The 18321-nt window shown below is 36.1% G+C and overlaps 1 protein-coding gene across 4 annotated transcripts in view; it reads right to left on the bottom strand.

The window, feature by feature from the left end:
- LOC106879844 (uncharacterized) overlaps nt 1-18321 on the bottom strand; it is a 31583-nt gene that overhangs the window by 7760 nt on the left and 5502 nt on the right. For all 4 annotated transcript variants that reach the window (XM_014929552.3, XM_014929553.3, XM_089340354.1 and 1 more), the window contains exon 2: nt 6016-6246. In XM_014929552.3, coding sequence (XP_014785038.1) covers nt 6016-6246 — 231 coding nt within the window. The remainder of the gene's footprint in view (nt 1-6015; nt 6247-18321) is intronic.

Below are 18321 nucleotides of genomic sequence, written 5' to 3' on the forward strand. Positions count from 1 at the left end.
AGACATTGTCTCCAGCTGGTTATATGACACAATCTGTCATATAGCTAAATTACAGCAACATTCGTCCTAAACCAGCACAGCCATGTTACGTTGGTAAATAATCTTTACTATGGAGTACTGTTGCTGAATATGTCTTGTTGAGAGATTTACAAATAGTAATTTTCTCTGTGAAATTGTTCAAAGCAGGATAAATGAAACGCGTCACTGATAGCAAGCATTTGCCAGGTAAACTTAGGTATAGTTTAGTATTAAACATATCTAATGCAAAGATTAAACTAAAAATAATTACTTTACTATAGTTAAGAAGTCAGTATTAAGCATATTTGATGTAGGAAACATTAAAGATCAAACTAGAAATAATTTGAGAAACTTTGATCAGGGCTGGTAAGCCAAGAGGCTGCACGACACTCAAAGTATGTTGCTCAGCATGGCCACAGTCCAATGACTGAAACCGGTAAGAAGAGTATATCTTTAAAGATAATTACTAATACAGTGTTTTAAAAGACAGGATTCAATTTACATTTTCTGCTAAAAGCTTAATAGAAATTTTGCTCATACTGAAGCTTTGAAATGCATTTTATACGCCTACTTTATAGACACATTCTTAGCCACATGAAATCGTAGTCGTGGCTGATACTGGTGTCACCGAACTGGCACGCATGCCGGTGGCACGTAAAAAGCGCCTTTCTAGTGTTGGGCCTCATGAAGGCAATGACGAATGACCAGGTCTTTTAGCATTATGTTGTACTTGAGAAGAAGACCCATCAAGTAAAATTGCAGTCAAACCAGATGCATCACCAATTTTTTCATCGATATTTAGAGCTTCCACACACACACACACACACAGTCAACTGTATAACAGTCCCAAGGTATTTGGTCAACCCAAAACTATGAGAGAAGGTACTTGCTCAAGGTGACATACTTTCATAACAAAAAAATAAAAAAGACAATAGACAAATATTGAATTTATGAAATCCACTTCATCTTTACAATCAAGTGTACAATATTAGTGTTCAGGTGAGCCTCTATTGCCAGGTATGGACAATATTTTTCAAGAAGTAAGCCATAGGTGGGCTGCACCACTAAAAAATTCAAGGTTATATTTTGTTAGGTGTGCTATTTAGAAAGTCCGACAGACTGCAGGTTGCCCATGACTGCTCCATGCAATCAGTGAACCTGCTTGTAATAGCAGCCAAATTTCCCTCTAATAACAATCCTGTTATCTTAAAGGATACCTTAGAAAATGCTTAGATGTATATATGTGTACTTTGCTTTGGATAATATAATTGATAACACCCCCCACCACCACCCCCAAAACAGAAAAAAATTTATAGGTCTTTACTCACAGTATTATTGTACGTGGGTAAAAATCTATAATTTTAACTACAACTGAAAGAAAATAAGTCAATACTCTGCTACAAATTATTTGTTAATACATCAACTCCGTTACAAAAAAAAAAAAAGCAAGTGTAAATCAAATCTTTGATGTGAGAAATGATGAAAGAAGGGAAGTAATCACATAAGTTATTTCTACACCAGAGATGGTCCCAATGTTAGCAACAACAGTGGACTTTATGCTGATAGCGGTGGTAAATGCTCAGCAAATTGCATTTTAGGAAAATGTACAAAGAACAGCTACATATATAGGCCACCTCACTGGCTTCCATGCAGTTTACATCCACCTAATTTCACTCACTCGACTTGGACTGACTGACTGTCTCAAGGCTATGGTAGATATTTGCAGAGTGTCACACAGTGGGATTGAACCCAGAACCACACAACTGAAAAGTGAACTTAGTTACATGACCATGTCTATATCCTGTTTACACAGGATTCTAGAGAACACTGTTACAGATTCCTAGGAAACTGAAAGTTTACTAAAGCATCACTCATCAACTAATGGAGGATGACAAGTAGGTGTGGAGGTTAATATATTTCTTATTTTTAAAAACATTATCAGGCTTTGATGCCATACAGATTCAAAATGAGACACATCCTGCATGTTTCATGAATGAGGACCACTCCCAAAACTAACTATATAGACTAACCCTTTCGTAACTAAATTTCTAATATTTCATCTGTTGCGGTCTCAATTTTCAATATAAAGATTTGGGGGAAAGTATAGTATAGTATTCTAAAATATTCCATAGTCTATATATATATATTATGGTGGTATTATTTACCTAACTGAAATCTCTCAATATCATCCTTATTGTAATGAGATTTTTAACCAAGATTTTAATTTAAATATCAACAGTTTAATTACAGGCAGTTTCAGCTGGCTTGGTATTGACACAGTTCAATTATCCAAGACTTTTCATGGAAAAAAATTTGTTTAGATTAAAAGAAAAAAAAATGCAGCCATGGATGTGTAGTTGATAAACTTGCATCCAGCCACATGCTTTCAGGTGCAATCCCAGTGTGTGGCATCTTAGGCAAGTGTTGCCTTGTACAAGCTCCAGGCTGGCCAAAGCCTTGTGAGTGCCAGATAGAAACTAAAAGAAGCCTATCACGCGCACATGTGTGTGTGTATACACATACGTTTTTGTGTTGTGTTTGCTCCCTACTATTGCTTGACAACTAATGTCGGTTTGTTTCCATCCCCATAACTTAGCAGTTCAGCAAAAGGAACTGATAGAATAAGGTTCAAACTTCAAAAAAAAAAAATAAGTACTGGGAGTGATTTGTTTGATTAAACCATAGGCCACCAAACTACAGCCCACAACGTCAATTTGTCCAGTACGCCGTCGTATGCTGAAAAAAATAAACACGCTTTTATCCTACTTCTTCTTAGATCATGCATGTTGTATGTATACTGAATCAGTCACGTCACGCGCTATGTATTTCACGCTCCATAATAATTACTACAGTACATCACGTGTGCCTTGGGCTAGTCAGTTATTAGTGATTACAATTAAAACGAGAATATCTGACGCTGAGGCCTAAGACTGCTTTTGTTTTTTCTTCACCCATCGTTATGGCTATTAAGAAGAGAAAGGTTGATGATGAATGTCGCATTTTCAATAAAGAATGGTGAGAAAAGTATTTCTTTGTGGAAACAAACGACCAGGAAGCTAGTTGTCTGATATGCAACGAAAGTGTTGCTGTTATGAAAGAGTACAATATTCATTGTCACTACAAAGCAAAACGTCTCTTAACACATTCTAGATATTCTGGAAAGTCGCAGTCCGAGAAATTTTAATTTATGAAACAGTTTGGAATCTCAAAGGAATTTCTTTACAAAAAAGTTTGTTGAAAATGAATCTATCACTCGTGTAAGTTACAAAATACTGAATAAGTTGGCAGAACGAGGAAAACAGTTTACTGATGGAAACTTTATAAAAGAGTGCATGATGGAAGCAGCAAATGACTTGTGTCCTGAAAAAGCTAATATGTTTGTCTGTATCAGCCTTTCAGCAAGTTCAGTTGTGCAGAGAACAGAAGAACTTGGAGAGAATATACAGTTACATGAGAAAGCCAAGAAATTTTTGTGGTATTCTCTCGCAATGGATGAGTCTACTGATCTCTCTAGTATGTCACAACTTCTTGTGTTCATTTGTGGTATTAATTGCAACTTTGAGATTATAGAAGAAATGGCATACATTTGCAGTATACATGGAACAACACCTGGAGAAGATATTTTCATAGAGGCGCAGAAAACTGCAAAATTATAACCTTCAGTGGAATCAACTTCGGGAGGGAAAAGCATAGCAGGAGTGAGAAAGGGTTTGGTAGGGTGGATCCAGACCAAGTTGGAGGAGCAACTTCCGAAAGCTCTACTTATACACTGCATTATACATCAGCAAGCACTCTATGGAAAACACTTAGATATTTCTTGCGTACTAAAACCGGTTATAACTGTGGTGAACTTTATTCGGAATCATGGGCTCAACGACAGTTCCAGGCTTTCCTTGAAGAAACGGATTCTAATTTCTGTGACTTGCCTTACTACACAGAAGTGAGATGGCTCAGTTGCAGTAAAGTCCCGTTTCGTTTTTATAAGCTCCAAAGAGAAACAGATCTTTTTCTCACCGAAAAGAATAGAGCTGTTGCTAATTGGCTCAACTTGAAAAATTCGTCTTGTGATTCTTCCCCCCATGACCTCTCAATGTGGAGAAGTAGTGGTTTGGTCTGATACTTATGGAGAATAAATTTTTCAGTTGAACTGTTTGCCATTAAATTTTCGTGTTTTTGCTTGTAATATTAAATGTTTCTTTCTAACAGGTACAACTCTAAGTTTTTAGGGTTGCACATGCTAAAAGTACAAAATTTCTGAAATGCGATTGGTTATCAAAATCTGTGACATGTACAGGCTATTAGGTTTCACTGTGAAAACTGGTGGATATTTCAGGGTTTGGGCAATTAAAGCCTTTTAAAGACAAAACTGAAGTTGAACATTATCTTAATATATAAAATACCAAGTCACGTGTCCATTTTTATTTTGTTTCGTTTCTTTCTTTCTGTCACACTGGAAGGAGAAAGTGGCAGTGCTGAGAGTAGGAAGAGAGAGAAAGAATGTATTATAAAGCAAGGCAGATTTGATATATATATATATATATATATATATATATAGGTAGGAGTTTGATAGAGTAGGATGCATAAATATATCAGTAGCCAGTGAGATAAGTAGTCATGCGAGTAGACACTGAAATATATATAGGGAAGGGGATGAAAACAAGAGAGATAGTGTTAGGAAAAGCGGGGATGGGGGGACTGCTATACAATAGAGAGAATGAGATCATGTGAGAGAGAGAGAGATTAGTATATGATATCAAAATATGCGTAGGAAAGTTAGGAAATAAAGAGGTGGAGGCAAACAGATGTAAGGGAAATATACAGAAAGGAAGAGAAGAAATAAAGTATGTCAGTGAGAATAATGAAGGAGACAACTGATAGAAGGCAAAATTAAACAAGAAAATGGAGTAAAAAATAAAGCATGAAGATTAACTAAAAGGGAGCAGAAAAGTCCCTTTTAGCAGGTACTATGCTACCAACTATATATAGTTCAATTTAGTATAATAATGATGAAACAATCAGGGCAGATAAAACACTAATAACTAGAGTTCAGTTTAATATAACAACAATGATATACCTTATAGCTTTAACAAAATTGTATAATGTTAAATACCAATTAGACTAATTATTTTGTACAAGTAGCAGTGTGTCTAAATGTCAAATTTTATACATATTACATATAGGGCTCTGGTTTTGTTCCCACTAAGTCAAACCTTGGGTTGACCAAAGCCTTGTGAGTGAAAGTATGGAAACCTGTCGGACAGGGTTCTTGGCTGGTAGCTATAATCCATCACCAGGGGGTCCTTGAGAGTTTTATGAGCCTGCACAGATGCAGTGACTCCCCTCCACCCAACCCCACCACCAGTCTTAAAAGTCCTACCTTCTTCTTCTGACTAAGCCATAAAAAAAGACAGCAAAGAAAGATATAATTTGATAACCAAAAGTAAAAGTTTAAAACTAAAAATGCCTTCAAAAAAATGCAACTGGAATGGTTAAGCCTTCAAATGTTCCTACATTTTGAATTGCCTAAATTGGCACAACTTAGTTAAACTAGCTGAACACCCAGGCTGTAGAAAGAACACCATTGTAGTAGAATAGCTTTGGAATTGTACTTGGTATGAGACCATGTTTTGAAACTGGAACAATTACATTGTGAAAGAATCATTTTAGCATAGAGAAATACACTCATTTTTTACTATTTCTCAACATTAGCCTATTACAAAGTATTATAAGATGAAATGGAATTGTGTCAGAAATCAGGTCCTGCACATGAACCCTCCTGACACTTTGTCATATTAAGAAATGAACAAAAAAAATGCCAATACAAAGTCTTTATATTCTTAAAAGACTAATGTAACTGAATTATATACACACAAATATATATCAGCAAATGTACTATATGTATGCAAATGCTTACGTTTCCATTACCCCTTCTTACCAACTCCTGTCAGTGTTGAAAACAAAACAAAAAAAAAAATATTAAAAAGAAGATGCAATTACCTAGAGAAGTTTGGGCAAGGGAAGCAGTCACATTGACCACTTTATCCCCTTCACCTGTCGGGCTAATACGTCCACTTACAGGTGACGAATTCTGTTTCCTTTTTATAGCATCTTTGTAACATTTGGAGCACATGCCGTCAAGAGCAGCAGTTCCATAGAACCCACATCCCATTCGGCAAAGGGTTCCTGCAGGTAGATTTTGATTACCATTCTGTTCCATTTCCAGTAACCCTTAAAAAGAAGGAATAAATATTTATAATACACATACATACATTCATATATATAAGTTTTAAATTAAGAACAAAGAAAATAAAATGACTACATCAAGGAACTAAAGGGAAAGTAAAAGAAGCCTCTGTGTGTGTGTGTGTGTGTATTCATTTATTTATGTATATATCTATGTGTGTGTGTGTGTGTTTGTTCCCCACCACTGCTTGACAACTAGTATTGGTGTTTATGTACCCGTAGTAGTTCAGCAAAAGAAACTGACAGAATAAGTACCAGGCTTTAAAAAAAAATACTCGAGTCATTTTGTCCAACGAAAAACCCTTCAAGGCAGTGCCTCAGCAGGACTCCAGTCAAATGATTGAAACCAGTAAAAAATAAAAGATGTGTGTGTGTGAGAGAGAGAGAGAGAGTTTATTCTGTGACTTTGGACTAACATTGTATGTCAGTGCAATGTCACATGGAATACACACTCCAGTTAAAGACACTTGCCCCAAAGTACTGAAGTTCAAAATCAAATGAAACGGTTACAAAGCCAGCTTAAACACAAAATTATGCCTTCACTCATACTCAAAGAAAACTTAAGTTGTTGTATATACCATAAAAATGGAGAATATGATAGTTGGTTGGACACAAAGTAGAAATGAGCCAAGAAAAGCTGAAAGTCATTAACAAAATCAAATCTCAAGAAGGCTACAATCAAATCAAAAATTACATTTAATATTGGATCGGATTAGATTTCCCTTGTTCAGTTCCCTGCAAAACAAATGCCTTACTGTTTTCTCCACCAACCACAATCTGATGTAAAGGCAATAAATTTGAGCCTGAGATCACATGGCTTGACAGAGGAGTGCAGTTTTTTTTATACTCATACCCAGCAGTAGTTAAGTCAATTTACATAGCCCCCCCCCCCCCCGCCAGTGCTCAATTGGTACTTATTTTATCGACCCCAAAACAACAAAATGTTAAGTCAAACTTGGCAGAATTTGAACTCAGAACATAGCCACAGACAAAGTACCGCTAAGCCTTTCACCTGGCGTGCTAATGATTCTGCCAGCTTGGTACTCTATGATTTAGAATGCAGAATTAAAATGGAAAGACATTGCATTGTAGTTTAGGCCAAATAACAGCAACATAGAAAAAAGAACGTTCATAATGAGTGAAAAAGTTTCAACAAAACAGAGCCTCGGAATTAATGTCAAATTTTATGCAATCTTTTTTCATGTTAATTGGAACTTGATGAGCTTCTAAGTTTTAGCATTTGCATGAATACAGTTTTACATATTGTTTATAGTTAGTCACATAAAACAACAGTAACCACCACAGCAAAAGGAGACACTATTTTCCTAATTACGTAGATATAAGTAACAGTCTCTGAAGGAACAATTGATTCAAACACTATAAATAACCAAATTACCATTGTTATTTTTTCGGTGGCTTGCTGCTTCAGCAGAATGCAGCTTAAAAAATAAAATAAAAAAAGATGCTACTAGGTTCACTTCATGGAATGGTTAACGCTAGAAAATGAATCCAACTGCTCTAATAATCACATGCAATTAATCTGTAGTACTATGTAAAGTATTACTGTCTGACCTCAAACCAATTTTGAATGAACAAACCTATGAACTAAAGCAGAGGTCCCCAATCTTTTTTGCATCACAGACCAGTTTCACACAAGACAATTTTTCCACAGACCAGGGGATCATATGCATAACAAAACATACTGTAAAATATATTATTTAATTATTAAATATATAATACATATGTAATGCAAAAACATCCTGCCAGAGTCAATAAAATTAAAAACTTATTCTTTCTATGTTGCCCAGTACCAAATGATCCAGAGTGGCTTGGTACTTGATTGCAGCCTGGTGGTTGGGGACCCCTGATCGAAGATATTCCAGTTAAACCATCTTTTTTCCTAAATTACATTATCTTATGCATCTTTCTATATCAGGCACTTTGTGGCATGATTTTAGAAAACTTTAGCTACAGGAAGCATCATTTTCAATCCACGTACCATCTATTGATGCAGAGATATCTCAATTGGACAGGCCACACTGTCAGACTTGGTGACGACAGACTCCCAGAGAAAGCCTGACTCTCACAGCTGGCAGAGGGCTATTGAAACATTGTTAGATTCAAAATGAGATTCAAGCAGGACTTAAAAGGTTTGTCTATTCTTACGGACAGGTGGTACCAGCTAGTCAGTGATTGTTCCACCAGGAGAAATTTTATTCATAAAGTCAGCCATAATTGATAATGGACAGGTTCATTTTTTCGTGTTGGGTTACATGAATATATTATTAAGGCACCGTTTTACAGTCAGATGCCTTTCTTACTACAGACCCATATTTTTCATATAAAGAATCTTATTTCACATACCTTTACAAGGTGCAAAGCTAGTAAACAATTTGTTGGCAGGAATGACATCACTGCTTATAGCTCATAATTTTTAGAGAAGGACAAATGCAAACAAACACATACTAGACAGACATAGGAGCTTCTTCCAGTTTCCATCCACCACTCACAAAGATTTAGTCAGCATGAGCTGTAGTAGAATACATGCGTAATGTGCCACATTGGGACTGAACCCAAAACTCGGTTGAGAAGCAAACTTAACCAAATATCCATGCTTCTTTTGCAGAGGATGATTAATTACAGATATCACAAAACAAGGTTTCTAACCTGCATGTATGTTTACTTAAGTGATTTCCAATAGAAAATGATTTATTACAGATACAATGATAACGTTTCTTTCCAGTATGGATACATTTGTGCCTATTGTTTTCAGAAAAAGAATTACCACACACATTGCAGTGATAAGGTTTCTCTCCTATATACCACTGTGCATATACCTTTAAGTGATCATTAGCAGAGAATGATTTATCATGTATCACAGTGATATAGCTTCTCTCGCTCTCTCTCACATATATACATACACACATACCTAAACATATTGACAAATATATATATATATATATATATATATATATATATATATATATATGGATAGATAGATAGATAGAAAGATAGATATCCCACCTATATATATGTTTAAATACATGTCTTATATAACACCTGAGAGGAAGGAAGAGGATGATTAAATACTCCTGCAAGAAAAAGACAAGATTTGTGGATGAACCAAGGTAAAATGGTGATGAAATAGTACAGTAGATAGAGCCATGAAAGTTCAGACAGGTCTGAAAAGAGTAAAGGAAAGGTGAGGAGTACAGGTTAGCAAAACATCATATATAAGGGAGAGAAATTGAAAGTAAAAGCTTTGCCTATGTTCTCTGCTGCAAAGACAACAGGCATTCAGTGTATTGGAAGGAAAGATGTTAAAGTAAATCAAGTTCATTGTTGAAAAGTTTATATGGAATAGCAACAACACATTTGCGTTTACCAATGACAAGAAAGAGACATGGAAACAATATAAGCAACTGCTGATGAGGGGAATGTGTTGCCCCAAGTGGACCCAACAGTAGGACCAGTTGTTGAGGTTTACTACTATGCAGAACTAAAGGTCATGAAGCAGACAGGTAACCCACAAGGGATAGTCATTGAGATGTTGAAAGTAGGTGTTGATCATGAAGTGGTACAGACAGGTGTTATCTCCAATTGGCTGGCAAAGTAGCAGCTCTGTGAACTGCTTGAAAAGTAAAGGAGAGACTTTTGAAAGAAGTTAACTCCAAAAACATTAAACTAACAGACAAAAGCACAAGTGACAGAGATGTACCAAAGCTCATCCTCAAAATAACTAACCAGCTTAGATGAAATGTAGTTTGAATTTATGCTAGTGTGTGAGACTAAAAATGCTTTCTTCTTAGTGAAGCAACTACAGAAGTTCTTATGAAAAATAAACCAATATATCTAGAATTCTGTGAAACAGAGAAGCTTTCTGATTGGGTGTCATGCTCTGTAGTTTGGTGGCTGCAATGAAAACCAGAGAATGAAGAATGGCTTGTGAAAGATATGCAAACCGTAGACACGTTTTGTATGGTTCTCACAGTAAACTGAGTGATATGCAGGTCGATGTCCATCAGGGCTCAAACATTTCAATTAACAGAGAAAAGAGAAAAAAACTAAAATGCAGAAAGGGAGTGAGAAATCTAAATAGTGTATCCACTGTCAATGAATAAACAAAAGATAGTGGGATATCAGACAGGCTAACAGAAGGATTTCATATGTAACAGAACTACAAGAAAAGTTAAATTAGCAGTAAGAGCATCCATGAAATGTATTCTTTCAGCTGCCAAAATGCTTGTCAGAAATAGTTGATAGCTTCTGTTGGTTTAGGCGACCTTAATCAGTGAAGTAGGAGGAGTGACAAAAGCACAAATGTGGAAGTCAATGGAATGGAAACAGTTCAAGGAGCTACTATTACCTCTGTTGGCAACAGAGTTTTTCTCTCTATGAATGAAGAGCAGAGGGTATGAAGTAGTGTTACATCATAGTGAGACATGAACACAATGTGGATTGATAAGCAAAAAAAAAGTAGCAGTAGAAAAAGGCATGTTCTACTGAATATGTAATGAGAAAAAAGAAACTAAGCATAAAAACAAATATTTTATATATATATATATATATATATATATATATATATATTTTATATATATATATATATGTATATATGTGTGTGTGTGTGTGTGTGTGTGTGTATAAAACCACAAAGGTTCTTTTTAACCCTTTAGCATTCAGATTGTTTTGTCAAATGTAATACATATTTATTCACATTGCTTAGAATTAATCATGAATTAATCTTGTAGCATCAAAATTTTGATGTGATTGTCCATTTTTAGAATGACATTGTAGGGTAGGTGTGAGAAGAAAGATTTGGCCACATTGAACATAAAAGCAAACGGAATATTTTTGCTGGATATGGCTGGTTTATATGCTAAAGGGTTAAATTAAATCGTTTGCAAAAGGTTACAGATACACCTTTGCCACTCTCACCATCAGAATGTAGTGGCCAGTTATTGATTCATTGGAAACTTGAACCCAGATTTAAACTGTTGTTTAAAAATTGCAATGTAAAATAATACACACACAATGGTTATCTCTAACAATCTGGTTTTCTCCTCAACATACTGTCAATCAACAAATCTATGTTAAGCCAGCAAGGGAATCTTCAAGCAAATTCAACCTGCAAGAAATAATCAAATGTCCCTCAAATAACACTGCTTTCTCAAATACAGTATAAGCTGGGATCTCGCTTAAGACAAACTCCTGCATTTTTGTGAAAAGATGAATTTAATATCAAAAGGCAATCTTTATCCCCAACTTAACTTGGATATTGTGTTAGAATACAGAATACTGCATTATTTACCTTGAGAGGACCCCTCATATGGACTCCTGCTACATAAAAGCCCTCATATTTATATCATTGACAGATAAGAACCACCTATTACAGCTGCTGGAACTGTCAGATCATGTGATTTTTATGTTTTGGATAATTCAGTAACAGACATCCAGTAGTGGACATGACAGCCGAATCTTCCCTCAACAATATATTGAATATCAGTGACTATTCAAGAAGAGTTATCATATGTACAAGCAAACCACAGAAATATTTTCTACCATGAACGAATCTGAAACTAGTACCTACAGAATATATTTTAATCAGTGAGCCAACAAGGAAATGAGGTTGTGTGAGGGGTTGTTAAAATAGCACCCAAAATCTCCTTTGAAACAAAACAATTCCTAAAAACAATTCAATTTTATGAAAGTTGCTCAAAAATCTAATCACATATCAACTGATCCTTACCATACAAAGAATTGTTGTTCTTTAACCTTTTAGTATTCAGATTACTGCCAAATGTCATATTTATTCACATTGCTTTGAATTAATCATGTATCATTTTGTGGTTTTGAGATTTCAATGATGTGATTGTATATTTTCAGAATGATATTGTAGGGTAAGTGTGAGAAGCCAGATCTGACCAGTTTGAACAAAAAACATAGAATATTTGGGCTGGATGTGGCTAGTTTAAATGCTAAAGGGTTAAGCCAAGACAGCATTAACCAAGCAGACTTTGTGGACAAAGGTATTTTAGCCAAGAACCCCATTCCACTAGCATTCTTTTGGAGAATAAGTTTATAACCACATAATCCAAAGTGCCCTTTCCTCATTTAAAAGACTTAGTTGCTATTTCTAACAGGTTGAGTGACCTCATAGCTGTGACACTACTAGCTCAAATAAACTGTTGGCTACTATAGGTAAAAACATGATACAATTAACTATCTATGACTATTATATTACAGGTATGTACAAACTTAAAATGAAATCATTAACACCAGAACATTGGTTTCCTTCAAGGAATAAATATTTTTAATTTGAAAATCGATTAGTTTGCCACTAAATGGAATGATTGTTATTAAATCAGTCATTTCTTTAGAAAAAAACTGACCATATATCATCATAGAGAAATTTAATGTTCATGTATTTTATTGTGGTTGTTGTTTAGCATCAAGTCATCCATGATCAAGCTGATCTATGACCAACCAGCATTCCACTCATGAGAATCCAGTCTTTTATTCAGTGTATCTAAGACTACTATCTCACTTCAAGATAGCATGGTATAATTTGAGAGATTTAAATACTATTTCTAGCAGAGCAAAATGGCTACATTGAGTACTACATTGACTCCAGTATTAGTTTTCCCTTTGGTTATTAGGTGAACATATTTAACCTGTAAGACTCATTACTGGTGGTGGATCTAGAAATATAACGTATCTTCAGACAAAAATCAATGTTGTTTATCCTCAAGTCAGCCTAAGCAAACAGATCTATGACCATCCTGTCAATCTTGGTTTAAACTAACATTACCCAATGTGCCCATCCCTCTTAAAATAGGAAAGCAGGGTGAGGTAAGTGGAAATCTTCACTTATGACTAACAAATCCAGTGATCACAGATGATCCACCATTCTTGCTTAACAAGACCTGTAATCAAGTGTTCTATCCATGACCATGCCATTTGAAATATTTTTTTCAGATGTCATGATTATCCAATATAATCAGAGATATCGGGGCTTGGGGATTTTTTTTTTTACAGTACTTCCAGATTTGATGGGCAAGTGGCAGCTAATTTTAGTTGACTGACAAACCATGGAGGTCGCTCAATCTCATCATCATAAGTATGTGAACAAACTAAAAAGATATTCAAGAAATTAGTATTTTTAACAAAAAAAAAAAAAAAAAAAAAAAAAAACTTGTACGTTCCCCATTTTTCTAGTCAGCACCTCTCAAGGAAACAAAAAGAACAAAGGATTTAACAGAAATTGCAGTCTCATTTCCCCAACCCTAAATTTCATAACTTTCATTTTGGTTGTCCAAAATATTATTGTATTCTTCAATAACTTCTCCCTCGTCCACATTCTTTTAACCATATAAAACATGAATCACACTCACCACCTGAAATGTTACTGAAAATAAAAAGCTTTACTGGAAGACTTCCTACAAAATCTATCTTTAATTTGATCCAGCATGTGACTAGTTCTACTTAATAGGCTTAATTTACGATTAGGGACGACAGACTTAAGTAGAAGAAATATCACAGACACAAATACATAGCTATAACATTCTACACGCTATTAGTCTGTGTATATAATGCTTAACTACAGAAAGAAATCAAAAACCATATTCACACATATCTGTAAGACAATTGACAGGGAAATATTTTAAATGTGTTTTGTGTATATTTTATATATATATATATATCTGTAACTAGCACCATTTGAGCGTGATCGTTACCAGCATCACCTTGTAGCACTTGTGCTGGTGGCAGGTTAGAAAATCATTCGAGCGAGGTCATTGCCAGTGCCGCTGGACTGGGTCCCATGCAGGTGGCACATAAAAAAACACCATTTTCAGTGTGGCCGTTGCCAGTACTGCCTGACTGGCCTTTGTGCCAGTGTCACATAAAAGCATCCACTACACTCTCAGAGTGGTTGGCGTTAGGAAGGGCATCCAGCTGTAGAAACTCTGCCAGATCAGATTGGAGCCTGGTGCAGCCTTCTGGCTTGCCAGTCCTCAGTCAAATCGTCCAACACATGCTAGCATGGAAAGCGGACGTTAAACGATGATGATATATATATATATATATATGAGTGAACAAACAAAAAAAGTGGCACTCAATACATTTGGTAGGAGTATGATTTAATAACAGTTTGACTCAGCTTCGTGCAACTTCAAAGCTTTGAAGGCTCATAGAACAAACCTATCTTGACAGGCATCAACAGGCCAACAAAACCTTTAAGTTGCATGGAGACGAGTTGAACCATTGCTAAATTTTCTATATAACTGATCTGTTCTTTTTAGCATCCTCCACAACACACGAGACAGCTACTGTACTTTGTTCAGAGGGACAATGTATTCAAATACAACCCTAGGGACTTCTCATTGATATGAAAATAAGAACAGTACAGCAAATTAAGGTTTGTTAATATCTGGGCTGCTTTACATACTATGGGAGTTCACAAATGTAAGTTACTGGTTGTCATCAGCAAAAATTTACATCCCAGGGCCTTCAAAGGTATAGCAGTTTCTAGTGATTTACCATGCCAAGAAGATTACACAACAGATTACAGTATTACACGGGAATGGTTTGAAAAGATATTTTGTTCCTAAAAAACTCATTGCAATTCTCTTTGCATAGGTCACAATGCGGTATCCGCTCCCTATCTACCTGTACACTAATTCAAGACCTAGACAGGTATATTACATTACCATGTGGTGCATCAGCATGGCCGCAGCTCTGAGCTGAAACTTTGAAAACAAAAGAAATGTATCTGCACCACTCCTTGTTTATGAGGTGCCAACCAAGTGCAGTTAACTCAGGCAGACCAATGCAAGAGTTTAAGGAATTTATTATAAGATATGGTTTAATGTGTTTCCAATGTTAGGAAGTCTGTAGAGGTCTCCACATTGAACAATGAATAGCACAAACCATGGCCAGTCTTCATGTCTGTTTCTATATCTAGTAAAGACACACAAGAAACAATTTTATAGAGTTTAGAATTTGAATGGGGAAAAAATTATCCATAAATTACTTTCATTTCTTCATGGTTGGCCAGGATATTACATTGAAAAAGAATGAAAACAATTTTATAGAATGGGTGGATGTAGATAAACACTGTGGCTAATGTTTATTATTCTAACTTGGAAACTGTTACATTTGGCTGTAGGTCTTAGGAATAAAAGATAATGAAGAAAGCCATAACAGAAGTTGTGGCAGAAAGAACTTCTATTGATAGGTTAATTCAGTTGACAGGTGAAGGCTACATGGTCTAGAGCAGGCATGGGCAATTTTTTTGCAAGAAGTAGGCCACATGAGACAGAATTCATCACTACTAAAATAAGTCAAAGATAATTGTCCATCAGGGTACCATTCAGAAAGTCCTGTGGGTCACAGGCTGCCTGTGACTGGTAATTTGATAGTAGGATGAGGTGGTTAGTTGCAGGGTAAACTGCATGTGCTAATCAAGGCACTAGCAAACCCAACACAGAACTAGCAATGCCAGATTAGTGTAGGTCAAATGTATATACTCATACACACACAACCATTTAATGTCCCTTTTCCCATACTGGCATGGGTTGGATGGTTCAAGATATGAACTGATGAGTTACCATGGTTTTTACAACTGGATGCCTTTCCCAACACCAACCACTTCAGAGAGTATGGGGTGTTTTCTTTGTGGCACCCCTACTGCTACTGGTGAGATCACCAAGTACCTGCAAGAAGGTATGAAAGTATAATAGGACAGGAACAAGTGTCTTGTTGAAAAGGTGATTACATGGCTTCCCTATCTGGAAAGAGAGAGATGAAAGGTCAAAGGTACAACGTAAATGAATATGAGAGAGAGAAATAGGATAGAGGTACAGAAAAGATGGGTGGGTAGATAAGTGGGTAAGAGGGAGAATAGTGACATGATTAAGAGATGGGGATTGAGTTGGACATAGAGAATATCAGTCAAGGAAAGAAAGAAAATAAGAGTGGGTCAGAGAGGAGGGAGTGACAAGGACAGTAGTAGGGATACAATATGAAATGTAGGAGGATAAGTGGTATCATTTGCAGCTCCTGAGTAGTACCATAGCAGATTGTAAGGATGAGTGTTAGAAGAGGAGTTATGAGAGAAGGCTAGACAGGACCTTAATTCTACCAAGTTGGACAGGTCTTCTTAAACACAACACATCACCATTCATCTTCGATGAAAGGCTCAAAATTTTCACCACTTCATTCCTGGGTCTCCCTTTCCAATGTTTAGCAATCAACATTTTATATAGCGGTCCTCATCCATCTCCATCACATGACCATACCAATGCAGTCTTTTCTGGTGCACACCACATCTGATGCCTTTTATTCCCAATTTTTCTCTCAATACATTTGTACTTTGTTTTGCATATCAACTGACATTGCAAATCCAGTGGAGCAAGAAGCAGCTAGGATTCTTTCTGCAATATTTTACACAGTCCGACCTACACAGGTTAATGGGTGACAAGCAAAATAGAAATTTTGAAAGAAATTCCAAAAAAAACTAGTTTTTAAACACTGAATCACTATGGGGGTCCACAAGAATAAAATAGCAAGCAAACGGGTCCATAGATAAAAGAATGGTTGAGAACCCCTGCTCTAGCATGTCCTCTATTCACAGCTCAAGCTTCACAACCTTGTAGCATTGCTGTCCATACACAGGCATCATACAATCTACCTTTCAGTCTGTGAAGGAGACCTTTTGTTACCAACAGAGGTAACAGTTGTCTGAACTTTCTCCAGCCAGTTATTCTAGTAACTGTACTTTCTCCACTACTGATTAGGTCTCCTAGGTAACAGGATTGTCCTGAGCATTCTTTTTCCCATGTGTTCTTAGTGTTTATTGCACCTGTACATCTACCACAAACAAAATCTACTTTCTCTGCTAACCTTCCTATGATTTCACTGCATTCTTAAGTATCCATGTTTTACACCGAGTACAGCAAGTGGAATTTCTACCAATACCTCTTCTACATATTGAACAGGGTCAATTACCCAAAGGGATTAACATTAATTTTAAGGCCCTTTGATTCCAGGTTCTGCTTCCACACTTAGAATTTCATTTCTAATTTTACTAGAGTTTCAGCAATAAGAACAAGGTCACCAATATCAAGGAGCTCTCATGAGCTAACTCCTAAGTCATGGCCTGGAAGCCTATGATAAAAAAAAAAAAGAGGGGACTGATGACTGAACCCTGATGAACTACTCATACACATAATTCATCATTGTACCCATCGTTAATTCTCACCTTACTGACAGTATCTCTGTACATTGCATCTAAAGCATTGTAATTAGGCTTGTTAGAAAATGAACGAAGCCTGTCATGTGTACGTATGTGTATATACATATATATATATATATATATATATATATATATATATATATATATATATATATATAAACACAAACACATATGAATATACATGCCTATGAGGGTGTGTTTGTCTCCTTGCCTTCACAAGGCTTGATAGTTATAGATGAATAGATGAAGCAGTGTCCATGTCTTATCTTCAGCAAAAGCATCTGGTGATGGGGAAATATCTTGTGTGTGTATTATATACACAATATATAATATACAAACATATACACACATTCATATATACATAGGCATAGTTATGTAGTTGCACATGTATTATATATACACATGCGCAGTGGGGGTGGGTGCGCTGAAAGTGTAGCTGCTAGAATAAGAATAGCCTGGGCAAAGTTTAGAGAGCTCTTACCCCTGCTGGTGACAAAGGGACTCTCACTCAGAGTAAAAGGCAGACTGTATGACGCATGCATACGAACAGCCATGCTACATGGCAGTGAAACATGGGCTGTAACTGCTGAGGACATACGTAAGCTCGCAAGGAATGAAGCCAGTATGCTCCGTTGGATGTGTAATGTCAATGTGAATACCCGTCAGAGTGTAAGTATCTTGAGAGAAAAGCTGAACATTAGAAGCATCAGTTGTGGCGTGCAAGAGAGACAATTGCGCTGGTATGGACATGTGGTGAGAATGGAGGAGGATAGCTGCGTGAAAAAGTGCCACACTCTAACAGTTGA

This window comes from Octopus bimaculoides, chromosome 23 (genome assembly GCF_046866305.1).
Source record: "Octopus bimaculoides isolate indiv1 chromosome 23, ASM4686630v1, whole genome shotgun sequence".
In the NCBI taxonomy this organism is placed as follows: domain Eukaryota; kingdom Metazoa; phylum Mollusca; class Cephalopoda; order Octopoda; family Octopodidae; genus Octopus; species Octopus bimaculoides.